The sequence below is a fragment of the Bombyx mori genome, chromosome 20 (genome assembly GCF_030269925.1).
Source record: "Bombyx mori chromosome 20, ASM3026992v2".
In the NCBI taxonomy this organism is placed as follows: domain Eukaryota; kingdom Metazoa; phylum Arthropoda; class Insecta; order Lepidoptera; family Bombycidae; genus Bombyx; species Bombyx mori.
The window spans coordinates 5905241-5919144 of NC_085126.1; the positions used below are offsets into that span (position 1 = coordinate 5905241).

General features: G+C 37.6%; 1 protein-coding gene across 2 annotated transcripts in view; it reads right to left on the reverse strand.

Moving 5' to 3' along the window:
- Positions 1–959: 959 nt before the first annotated feature.
- The window catches only part of LOC101736363 (putative divalent cation/proton antiporter TMEM165), a 54389-nt gene continuing 41444 nt past the window's right edge, over positions 960–13904 (reverse strand). For both annotated transcript variants that reach the window (XM_038018137.2, XM_038018136.2), the window contains 2 exons: positions 9046–9319; positions 960–8148 (listed from right to left, as the gene is read on the reverse strand). In XM_038018137.2, coding sequence (XP_037874065.1) covers positions 8078–8148; positions 9046–9319 — 345 coding nt within the window. In that variant the 3' untranslated portion in view covers positions 960–8077. The remainder of the gene's footprint in view (positions 8149–9045; positions 9320–13904) is intronic.

Below are 13904 nucleotides of genomic sequence, written 5' to 3' on the forward strand. Positions count from 1 at the left end.
GCCACTTCGATAAAGCGGCACGACACGAGAACCCTCTCATCGTGGCCGCCGGTAACTACATTCCCGATCCTGCGGACAGAATGGAAAGCAGTCGACGTCGCCCAAAACACGTCATCTCGGATCCTCCCGATCCACTAACGGTGCTTTTAGGTACTTCAAGCACCGGTCACCGTTCTCGTCGAACCCGTCGCTTGCGACGAAGGGCTCGACGAGTAAATTAACTCTCAGACACAGCCCACTGAGTTTCTCGCCGGAACTTCTCAGTGGGTCGCGTTTCCGATCCGGTGGTAGATTCTGCGAAGCACGGCTCTTGCTAGGGTTCGTGTTAGCAACATCGTCAGGTTGAGCCCCGTGAGCTCACCTACTAAAGTTAGGGTTACGCTGACATAGCCTCTCAAGGCTATCAGCTTAGGTAGGATAAAAAAAAAAAAGTATAGTTACAACGGCCCATGCTCCAGTAACCACTTCACACCAGGGGGACTGTGAACTCGTCCACACATCTAAGCAATAAATAAATAAATATTTTTTTTTATGCAATATGAATTTCATATCATAAACTATGCTTTTATGCTTGTACAAAATAATGTCAATCACAACTGCCAGCCTTCCGCGATGGCCTTATTTTATATGTGTATCGAGACATAAAGTCTGGCTTGACGGAAGAAAGGAACATTCTTCTTCTTCTTCTTATCAGCCCACAGACGTCCACGGCTGGACATAGGCTTCCCTCAAGCCTCGCCACAAAGACCGGTCCTGCGGTCATTGAACATTACTCCAACGTAATTGAGATTGGGATGCGGGGGTAAAACGATGATACGTATATGAGTTCCGTTAGCCGTGCGCACTGACGAGCGTGAGCACTCGTGAACATCACTTATGACCAACAAATTTCAAAACTGTCTTTCCTATTAATGGACCAACACATTCAGTCGTTAGAAATAATAATTTAAACAAACCGATTAAATTTAGACAATTTTATTCATCACTTAATAAAAAATAATACTTTTTACATTTTTATAACAACAACATTTCGCAAAAGCATACTAAACTTATCTGTCATTGTGATACATGATATTATTGTACTTAAGTTAAAAAAAAAACAATACATTTAAAAACTGTACATCGTTCGGTAACGTAAAGTTATCGCCATGTCATTGTCATGATAATAAATTTTATCTTGACAATGACAATGCATGATCACAGTGGAATGTTTCACCATCCTATTCTTGTCGCGAAGCAATCCTCAATTCCAGCACGAAAAATTAGATGATCTTAAGATGTATTCACACTGTGATATTATTTTATTTATTTTTTTTTATTGCCTTTGTAGGCAGACGAGCATACGGCCCACCTGATGGTAAGTGGTCACCGTCGCTCATGGACGTCAGCAATGCCAGGGGCAGAGCCAAGCCGCTGCCTAAAACTGGGCTATGTATGGTAACTGCTTAACACCTTCAAACGAGGCTTACGGAATGCAATCAGATGTAGGCAGTGGCTTGGTTGGCACTGGCATTGCTAATGTTTATTAGCGATGGTAACCATTCACCATCAGGCCGTATGCTCGTCTGATTACATGGGCAATAAACAAAAAAAAATCACCAAATGGTTCAAAGATGACGTCACAATAATAAGTGTTTTTTTTGTTTCTTTCAATAATAATGATTCTAAATAAAATTTCACTGGTATTAGGCACAATGCAATCTAGTTTAAATCACTCGTCATTTGAAGATAACATAAACAAAAAATGTTATTGCTTATTTTAATATATTAAAACTTTTCTAATCTTTTCGCTAATAAAATAGGCAATCAGACAATAACGATCTGTATTACAAAGAAATAAAATTGAAATGTTTACTAATTGTAATATCAAAAGAACAGCTCTTCAACAAATGCATCTAAAGTAAATACGGTACGTACTTATAATATTTCTGTCTGTTTGTTCCTACAAATCCCGGGAAACGGCTAAAACAAATTCGACAGATAGGTATTAACTAGCAGATTGTATAAAGAATAACTTAGGCTACTTTTATTTTAGAAATGTAGTTCTAGGGTTCCGTGGAAAAATTATAGATCATGTAATTTTGAATAAAATGTTAACTTAAAGTAATATAGGCTTTATTAAATCGATGCCTCCAATGAACACTACGCTAACTCCAAATTCGTAGATTTACAGGAGGAGCGTTTAAACGAAAAAAGTTGATAAAATATTTATTATTGCAGATATATTTATGTTTTTTTTGTGTAACTAGCTGATTTACTCTTGCTTCGAACTCCATCAATAATGATTAATTGTAATACTTTTAACATAGTTAAGCGATTTGCAAGAAAAACGAAAATTTCGAAATTTTTAGTTAGAGTAGTGTTCATTGGAGGCATCGAAATTAAAACAATGATTCAATCACTTTTTGTGGAACATTAATTGATATATCACTGATATAAATATTCTAATAATTCGAACTTTAATCCACAACGAACTAAATAAAAAACAAACGTATGACGTCACGAGACTTATCGTTGTGTATGATCTGTGGTTGGCTGGCCGCAAATATTGACCACATCTGACGTCACTCAACGCGAACTACAGTCGGGTTTTCGTAAATCAACGCGGTACTTTTGAAAAATTAGAACCTTCCGGGTTTCCCATTTATTCGTGTTGTGACAATAACACCGGACAATTCAACTAATCAAAGTCAAAAGTATTCGACATGAACCAACAAACATATTAAAACTCCACTATTGGTACAAAAATAGCAAATTAAATCTATCCTTGAGGTCCACTACACAAGGCTTATATCTAAAAATCAAATAATATTTAGCATAAAATTAGAACTAACAGCATCTATGTAACATAAAATATTTTGACATATCGCACATACAGAGCTATACAATTATACACTTATACGATTCTTGTTAAAATGAAAATCCATTTTTAATAGTTACTAGTGGACCCGGCGAACTTTGTTCCGCCACACGGTTTGTTTCAAACACATCAACCGGTCAACTTCAAAATTCTTTTTTTTTTTAAGAGATTTTATGACCTGGTAACTTAGACCTTAAGTCATGTCTTATTTTACTTTATATTCTTAATTTTATGAAAAATGATAATATGGAGTGAAATGAAATGAAGATGATTAATTTGAGACATTAATCAACTGGGATGAAATTTAATGAAATGAAATGATATGGGATGAAATATAATCGCAGTAAAATGGTGGTCATTTACTGAGATTTTTTCAGTGGACTTTTTGGAGGAACCCGAGAAGTTACGTTCAGCAGCTTTGTTTCATTTTCCCACATTTGTGGACTTTCACAGATATTAAACGGTTAATAAACCACCGTTATTACACATTTAAACCTGAAGAAACACTAAATAGACAAAATAAAACAAATCACACAACTTCACTGCTCGCGTTCCCGCCAAAAAGTCACTTCAAAATTCTACTATAATTAAACCATAGAATATATTACGTTTAGCTGTCAGTTGCGTTTTGTTATTCCATATCAGTTGCGTTTTGTTATACCACGTTTTATGTCGCGTCCCACGGGAACGTTATAAAAAGTATCCTATGTCCTTCTCCTGGTTTTACGCTACCTCCTCACCAATTTTCAGCCAAATCAGTTCAGCCGTTCCTGAGTTATAAACAGTGTAACTAACACGACTTTCTTTTATATATATAGATTAGTGACGTGTTTGTTTCTACTGATTCTCTTCCCCCAACCTATGCAATAAAAATAAAAATTCTTTAGTCAAGAAGAACTATTTATAACTGTAATAAGATGTTGAATTTTCAAATTCTTCACCTCAAAAATTATATAATTTGCATAAGTGACGTTATGGCACTGTGTGTGCGATATATGAATTAGGAGCTGTTTTAAAAGGTCAAATTCAAAACTGTACAGTCGCCTCGCATTCGTGAGAGACAAATTTTTCTCGATTCGTCAAACACGGATTTGGTTATCATTTAAAAATACATCAGTGTGCTTAGTGCGAGTTTTTTAACGTTCTCGATAGCGTAAAAGTTAACTCAGTGGAGTTGGAACGTTTGCCTACGTTTGCGGCTAGGGGCGCTGTTCCAACTGCATACGAATTTGAGTTAACTTTTACGCTATCGAGAACGTTAAAAACGCACACATTCGATACTCCTTGTCGAGTCACTCGATTACTACAATAATTACACGCAGTCCTGCGTATATTTCCAGAAAAAAAAAACACTTCAATCTCTTTTTTTTTTAATTCTCATTTACGTCTTTACCCTTCGACTGCCATGTACGTAACTGGTGTCCTACGTGACGCACTAAAGGAATTATGTCGATTTCTTTCTTCGCTCTTCTTACTAAGACGCCGCTTGCGACGAAGGACTCGACGAGTAAATTAACCCACAAACACAGCCCACTGAGTTTCTGGCCGGATCTTCTCAGTGGGTCGCGTTTCCGATCCGGTGGTAGATTCTGCGAAGCACTTCAGCTTGCTAGGGCCGGTGTTAGCAACGTCATCAGGTTTGAGCCCCTGCGAGCTCACCTATACGTTAGGGCGAAGCTGAAGTAGCCTCTAAAGGCTATCAGCATAGGTAGGAGAAAAAAAAAGACGCCGGAATATCTAGTAGAATCTGAGAAAGACGAATCCAAAGGTACTTAGAATAAATCTATATATAATAGACCTAAAAGACTAAAACATACATTAAACAATAAAATAAGGCAAAAATAGGCAAATATAATAGGGCCTCTAGTAACAGAAATCGACATCATTACTTCAGTACAGCACCGCAGGGCAGTCAAAGGGTTTAAGAATCCATAATTATATGATCGCGTTACTTAACATAAAAAGTTATTTCCGATCGTAATGATTTTTAAATGATCTGGTATGAGTAAGATAAAATTACTTGCATTAATTATAATGTATCAGCAAAATCAGCTGATGCGCGACATATAACGGTCACAAAGAAACGCGCGGTTGACCACTGACTTTATCATTCATTGCGGGTTAAAGAAATGAACGTACTAAGACTATACTATACATATATTTATTTATATATATCACCTTTAGAATTAAAGTGCTTTAATCCAAAATTCTTGTTTTTTGGTAAACGCCAAAAATGTAATTGAAGAATTGTAGTCTTTTCCAATTTTGATTTTAATACTTTAACCCTTAAAATTCACACCTTAAAGCTTAAAGTATGCGCTTGATTTAGAAGGGGGCGAAAAGTGTAGTTTGTCTTTTCTAGACTAAAATTAAAATTCAATTTTATAATCTGATAGAAAATACATATTTATAAGTCGCTCAAAGTATAAAACTCATTTTCTTAAAATTATTGATTAAGCCATTTCGATTTTAAAGGTGCGATATATTTATCTTTTCTTAATTAAATGTTGTTATCAATTTAACGTGTAACACTCGCGTAGTGTTCGCTTACCGCCAGAATAAAATTACGTATAGGCGTAAAGAGTTTATGTCTGAAAAAGTATTTTCTTCTCGATAATGCCTACAGGTAGCGTCATTCTTGGCGAAGGTAGCCCAGAGTAAGCAGAATAGTTCGTATATACAACAAACAGTTATACAAATAATAATAAAAAAAAATACGTATACATATTATTTTAGTATTAAAACTATTGATAAAAACATCACAGATATAAGCATTATATATTTTAACATGATCTCATACTCAACACAGTTTATTTACCAGAGACTTTACATAGATATGTGTAGGGAAATAAAGTCCCGAAAAATTGGGCAGATCTGACGAAGACCGACGAATATAGCAACACTCAAAACTCGCTATCGCCAAATTGTATTTTAAAGTCGTTTTACATGTTATTTTCCACCGTAAAATAATTCTTTCAGCAATAAATCGTTGATTTTACAACAGATTTACAAAAGACGAGCCAACAATAGTATGATCAATCATTACTGTACCCGGCGATAAATGTTACTCATCGGCTTTTGGAAAGAGACAAACTGCTAATTTATGCATCTCTTTCGCACAATACCTATTTGACGTTTGTCAGTCGTTCTTCAAGTAAGGCAGTGTGCGACCCTAATAGACACCGAACTGTTTGTTAGTGTTTCGTGCGACAAAGACAGCGCTCTACGAAGCTACAATTAGCCAATTGTCTCTTTCCAAATGTCGATGTGAAATATTTATCGCCGGATTCTGTACTTAAGCATAAGTGCTCGCACGATTAGGTACTACTATCCTGTCTGTTTGTCACGAGGTACCGTACGTGCCCATGTCAAGAATAGGATCGATCATCGGTCCAATACATTAAAATAGATGGGAGGCAAATTTAGCGTTATTGAATTTCACTTCTAAACAAGCTGGTAACACGTATAGATAGGATAGCTTCAAAATAATTTGGGACACTTTCCGCGATTTGCTTATTTGATCAATTCTGATTATTACAGTGAAAAAGTGACACGCTTCGTTATACGACAAAAGGGCGTTCGGCCATGATCGGCTCCCGTTCGGAATTGTAGAGCGCTGTCTCGTTCGCACGCCTGCGGTGACGTCACGACGATACGCACGTGAACAACGTACTTAAATTATTATCTTTTCACAATCGTTTACAAGAGTACCTACATCTTGTTCCTAAAGAGGCGACACACTTCAGGCGCCTTTATCGAAACGTATTATCTAAATTGTACCGACACGAAAGATAAAAGTTTTGCATATCGAATTTGTCCTTTTGCCGAATTCGTCCAGTTTTCAAGACGGTATGCTCTTTTAATTAAACTTAATCACCACGAAACCGGTTTTCGTTTTTTCTTTCTAATATATGTTAATGGAGTTTTGTTCTACGACTATCTTCGTTTTTACTTGTACATTAACAATGTCAACGGCACCGTAATGATTAAATTCGAATAACAAAGATATAGATGAGAAACGTACACACTTATAACAAAGCAATTTATGAGTAGTTCTAAAGGCTTTTTAGCTAAATTAATATGTGAATCGTGATGCAGTGAAATCACGGAAAGCTGAATAGCCACTAGTGACGTCACATGAGGGTAATCATACGTAATGAGGGTGGCCATCCGACGAAACGCATTGCCCAACCCAGCAAAGTCGACGGTTTTGAAGATTTTTGATATTATTCATTTCCACATCATAGTATTTTTGTTGTGTAGTTGGAGGCACAATGAAAACTGCATTTACGATTTAATCTTGCATTTTTTATTGCCATTCTATATCATTTCTGACGTTTCCAATTCATTACTGTATATTATTCGTCGCTATTTAAATATTTTATTAACTACCCTCTATTTTATTTTTTTAATAATACAATGACAATTAAAAACGCAAGATTAAACTCTGAATAGTGGTTTTAGTAAGACCAACGGCGGATCCAGGGGGGAGGGGTCATGGGGGTCATGACCCCCCCCCTGAGCTAGTTCCAGGACTTGAACTAACTTGGACTAAGTGAAGAACATCATGATCTATTTATTATCTATTGTTAACAAAATTAAATTATAAGTTCTTAACTTGCCCACGACTATGTGACCCCCTCCTGGCGCCAAAGCTGGATCCGCCCTTGAGTAAGACGTGTACAATTTTAAATGATTTCTTTCTTTTCATAAGCCATACATTTCGTACACATAATCTAATAGATGTAATCTAATCGGAACACTGAAGATAAAGCTTAAAGTAGCTGACTGACTAAGCCCCACTCTTCCCCACTTAATAAAGCTCATCAGCTCCGCAAAATGACGAGTTTCCAGTTAGATATCCGTCGTCTCATTACTGCAATCCGTCAGATCAACAGTTTCACTGACAGCACTCTCGATTCGCTTTAGTCTAAAATCTACATTACCAACATTCCCATATATGTCTATATCACACATCTTTTTTCAAACGTTCGAAGGCTGTATTTTTTTTTTTTTTTTGTAAAACCTATCAAACACATGTCGCTGTCAAAAATCTGACATTAACCGATGTTGCCGTATTCGAAATAAACACACTGTTGTACTGTGCACAAAAACGAATGAGATTAGCAAAGGTATAAATACCTATTATAATATTATTATTATTATTAAAACGTATATATTGTCACGCACATGTGTTTTTTTACACACAATGTTTTATTATTCGCCGGGACCAACGAAAAGAGCACTCACTGCAAAGAACAGGAACACAATACCACCAATTATTGTAACTGTAAAAGAGGAAAACTTTATTAGTTAACAGGCAACACAGGGTAAAAAAAAACTACCATTTATGACTATTACAAACGAATGAATGATTTTTTTATTATTGCCCTTGTTGGCCGACGATCGTACGGCCCAGCTGATGGTGAGTGGTTACCGTCGCCCATGGACTTCAGCAATGCCAGGAGCAGAGCCAAGCCGCTGCCTACCGCTTAATACTCTCCGCAAGCCTCGTTTGAAGAAGGACATGTCATAGCGCTCGGAAAGCACCGTGTAGGGGAGCTCATTCCATAGCCGAATTGAATTGAATGAAAATTTTAGAAATATGCTTTAATAATAGAAACGAATAAGGTTGATTTTTACTTCAATGAGTTTTATTGAAGAGCACGGATTATGAGAATAAGCAAGGAAACATATGCAATTCGTTAGAATACGTAAACAATTTTATTAAAGCCACACTTGATTAAGGTAATTTTGCACCTAGACACGAAGTATTGAGACATGACGCGGAATTCCAGTTTCATTGGAATAGTGAGTACCTCTCTTAGTATCTGCATCAGCTACAACGATGTCATCAACCCGTGACTTGCGCTCCACTTACTCATAAGACATCTAGGTAGGCGATCACACATCCTCGTTAATTCTAATAAATAAGCTATCCTGTAAGCTCCTCTGACCCTGAACATAATGGTAGGACCTCTTGAGTCCGCACGGGTAGGTACCACCACCCCGCCTATTTCTGCCGTGAAGCAGTTATGCGTTTCGGTTTGAAGGGCGGGGCAGCCGTTGTAACTGTACTTGAGACCTTAGAACTTATATCTCAAGATGGGTGGCGCATTTACGTAACCACTTAACACCAAAAAAATAATAATAATAATTAAAAAAAAACCTGTCTGATTACTCACCAGTCCTCACAGATATCTTCTGCGCCACCATTCTTCCTCCTATCACAGCCAAGCCCGTGCACAGCGCGTGTCCGAGCGACCCCCCGACTACAACGCCAACAGCGTCTTCTCTTGTCGCCAGCACAACCGTGGCTAGCTGCGACCTGTCTCCCCATTCAGCCAAGAAAGTCAATGTGGCGGCTTGTAGCAGCACTTTCAGTATCGCATTACGTTTCCTCCGCTTGTTCTCCGCTTGACCTTGCTCCAGCATGTCAAGGGTCTCCTCTTTCTCTTCCTGAAATTTTCGTTTTCTCATTGAATAAAACCTCTTCTACAAAATTAACGATTCAATTTGAATAACGTCAAAATTTTGAAATTCTGTTCGAATGTTTTTTTTTTTTTTTTAGTTTCTGATTATAACATCAAGGGTTTTTTTTATATAAGCAGATTAATTCAATAAAGAGGTTATCTTTCAAAAGACTAATTAAGCATTCGGTGCACATTAAATACATAATATTAAGGAGTATATAATAAATTCATAGTACATACTAGGCACGATTTAAAAGGCTAATGATATATTGTTTTATGACCGACTTACACCTTCACGCTCAGACGAAACGCAGATAACAATAATAATGAATATTTATAACGAACACGGAATTTTGCATTTGTCTCTGTTTGTTTCGGTGTAAATCATCATTTTTCTCGTCGATGCAAGAAGCTAATTGATTGACACAGTCGAAAATGTTTTTAGGTCTAACCTAATCATACTTTAACTTTTTAATTTAAATCAAGGCATGTGCATACAATCATACATGGTAAACACTAAAGTTCATAATGAAATTAATCGACACGAACGTGTAAACGCCTACAGCACGACTTAATGACTCAAATGCTGAATTCCTTTACATTCAATACGGAAAGCACGAAAACATGATATGGTCGGTGCAAGAACAAAACGCAAAGAAGCTCAGGCTAAAGGAACAAACAAAAAAAAAAAAACTCTATGGTGTCAATCGTACTGCCAGACATAATCACGTAAGTTCACCGTGGGCGGTTCGTTTCGCGTCGAGGGCCCTGCTTCGGGCTCCTCGGGCAGCTCGGGAGCTGTAACGACCTCAGGAGGCGGTTCCGTTTCGTTACTCCGTTTCGAGATGGTCGACGTGACCGAGGTCGCGTCAGGAGATCTTGATCTCTCTTTCGGAGAACCCTGTATTTAAATTTAGAATTTGGTTGGATGCGATCGGATTCTGTCCGCGCGGGTAGGTACCACTACCACCCTTCCTATTGCTGCCGTGAAGCAGTAATGCGTTTCGGCTTGAAGGTTCGGGCAGCCGTTGTAAATATACTTGAGACTTTAGAACTTATATCTCAAGGTGGATGGCGCATTTACGCTGTAAATGTCTATGGGCTCCAGTAACCATTTAACACCAGATGGTTATGTGAGCTTGTCCACCCATCAAAGCAATAAAAAAAAAATAAAAAAAATCGCGGTTATTTTGTCGATAAATAACATCCCCTTCTCTTCTAATACTATACGAAAACCATCCCACAGATATTCATAAGCCAGATTTATTGAGAAGAAACAACAAAGAAAGGAATTCAACATTTGCAACTCGGCAGATATAAATACAAAGATTATTTAAATCCTTCGGTACGCCCTCGACTTGGCTACAGTGAAGAATACTGATAACTGATGCAACCGCTTAATTAAAATAGTTTCAGAACACTACCATTTTTGTGGCGAAAATTTTAAAATCAAAGTTAAATATTGTCTTCGGTATTCGCGAGCCGTGGGTAGACATATAATTAAAACTACTTTGACGATTTAATATCGCAATTTCTATTGTCGCCCTATTATTTCGGAAGTTTAGAATAGTTTACAAATTTTCGTTTCACACAGACACAGTCGTTCATTCGTCCGTGTCCACGTAAACGGTAAGGTAAAAATAAGAGTTTGGTTATTTACAGACTTAACAATGCTTTAATCATCACCAAGTATCTTATTTTTTCCCTACCTATTTACTGGAAGAGTAAGGGGCTATTTCGGCCATTTGTGGGAATTCGCTAATACTGCCCTAGTAAAAGCAGTGCTTCGCTGAATCTATCATTGGATCGGAATCACGACCCATTGAGAAAATCCGGCGAGAAATTCAGTGGGATGCGTCAATGGGTCAGTTCGCTCGCCGAACTCTTCTTGCTAGAAAGGCCTAAAAGCACCGAGATTGAATTCAGGGGATCCGACAAGACAGGTATCGGGCAACAGCGGTTTTGCGTTTCCCCGTCGCCGGAACGGATAAGTAATAAGCCACGGCCACATAAGGCTATTGTGACGTTCCGCTTTGTCGAAGTAGCGTTCTGACGCTACCTCAAGATACGTTTCGGTTCTAAATTTAGATTGTCGTAAAGTCGACATTTCCCTCGCACCACGGTGCTCCAACGGTTATCCTGCAGAAACGGGATTGGTTGACCCGGAGATAATTTATGTATATGCGGGCTGCGTGAGCGAACACTACACTTGTATAGGTCATGACGGAACGTATGTAAGTTTTGTAGTGTCCTCTTGTTACGAAGGGACAATTTATTTCTTGCAGATCATGGGGTAGAGTAGACCGAGTAGGAACGCAGCTCGTTCGCGTACTAACGTAACGTGAGGTAACCGGTATACCGTGAGGTAGTTTACCCATCATAGGTATTAAAAAAAGGTACAAAATCTAATTGCCATATTTTTTTAGGAAAATTTGACCAATCGGCAATTTATTTGTTGGACCGTTGTACGATGGTGGTGGTGGTTATTGCAGTTTCAGTCCTTCGGCAAATTTATCCTCGGGGCAGACAGAATGTCTTGTACTTTTTATACACAAAAAGGGGTTTTGTAGTCGTCGGGGCCTAAAAGATAAGACGTCCGGTGCATTCGTATCGAGCGGTGCAACGGTGTTCGAATCTCGCAGGCAGGTACCAATTTTTCTAATGAAATGCGTACCTAACAAACGTTCACGATTGACTTCCACGGTGAAGGAATAACACCGTGTAATAAAAATCGAGCTCGCAAAATTATAATTTGCGTAATTACTGGTGGTAGGACCTCTTGTGAGTCCGCACGGGTAGGTATCAATGCCCTGCCTATTTCTGCCGTGAAGTAGTAAGGCGTTTCAGTTTGAAGGGTGGGGCATCCGTTGTAATTATACTTAGACCTTAGAACTTATATCTCAAGGTGGGTGGCGCTTTTACTTTAGATGTCTATGGGCTCCGGTAACCACTTAACACCAGGTGGGCTGTGAGTTCGTCCACCCATCTAAGCAATAAAATAAACAGGTTAACACCTTATAAAGTGTGTGAATAAGGCGAGGGTACACTGATGCCTTTCCAATTTAATACACTTCGAATTTTTTGTTCAAAGTGCCGTCTCTGGTAAGTCACAGACTTAATCGCCATGAAAGCAACGATTGATACCAAAAAATATATATCTATTTTAAGATTCAAAGAATAAACTAACAACCTACGTAATGGTCATAAAAATACCACAACATAATAATGATAGTTATTTTGCATATATTATTATTACTCATAACAAAAATTGTACAATGTATCTGTAAAACGATCTACTTATGTTTCAATTTAGAACAATGTTCTAGAAAGAAATCTTGCACGGCTGAAGTGTTTAGATTGTAGACTGAGCGACATCGCGTATTTTCCGGCGACTTCAAAACTACACACACAAAAAAAACTACACAGGCTATTTAAGGATATCCCCTCGTCTCGTCGAAACGAAAAATTAACATAATTTAAATTAATTAAAATCGAAATAATAAAAAGTACGATCGAAAAGTATTCTCTTAGTACACATGTATGGGCACAAACAGTCACACTATTGACAATAATTAACATGATTTATAGTTTACATTATTCTATGTTATTATTTATTTGTTATTAGTACCATGAAACTATTATTCTAACCGTAATTAATATTTAGTAGACACTGTTTTGATGTTCAGAAGGTTTTTAATGTTTATTTTATTGTTTTAAAAACACAAATGACTGTCAAAATACTCAAATATTACGAGTAATAATCATAAATGTTAATTATAAATTGTTATAATTAACATTATTAATAGAGGTTAAAGTATGAAATTGCCGTTTTATTGTAATAGGTACTTCGAATTGACATAGAATCGTCATGGTTTGAGATTTTTGAGTGAAACTTTTTTCAAATGGTGCCCACGAGGTTCTTCTTTTAAAAAATGTGCAACATTCGATTATCGACTCACAGATGTTTTTTTTTATTCAGCTTAGACAATAAAGATGGATACTTCGAAAAGTCGTGTATGGAGATGAGATTGGAGATGTATGGAAATGGTAGTGCAAGGTAGAGGGGGAAGAGGTCGACCGAAGAAGACATGGATGGAGTGTGTGAATGATGATATGAGAGAGAGAGGAGTGAGTGTTGAGATGACGGCTGATAGAAGAGAATGGAAGAGAAAAATTAGCTGTGCCGACCCCACATAGTGGGATAAGGTGGAGAAAAAGAAAGAAGACTTCGAAAAGTCGTGTGATTTTTCCGACCCGACCCGGAACTAACGCTGCAGAAACAACTCGCAATATCAATGTTGCGTTTGGAGAGGGGACTGCTAATGAACGCGCAGTGCGATTTTGGTTTAACGCTTTCGTGATGGAAATTTTGATTTGAAGAACGAACCACGTGGAAGACCTCCCATATATGTGAATAACAATGAATTGAAAGAGATGGTGGAAGCCGATCCGAGCCAAACTACCCAGGAATTAGCGACATGGTTTAACGTATCAACGTAACCAACAATATTGACTCATTTGCGTCAAATCAATAAAATAAAAAAATATGAAAAATGGGTGCCTCATGATTT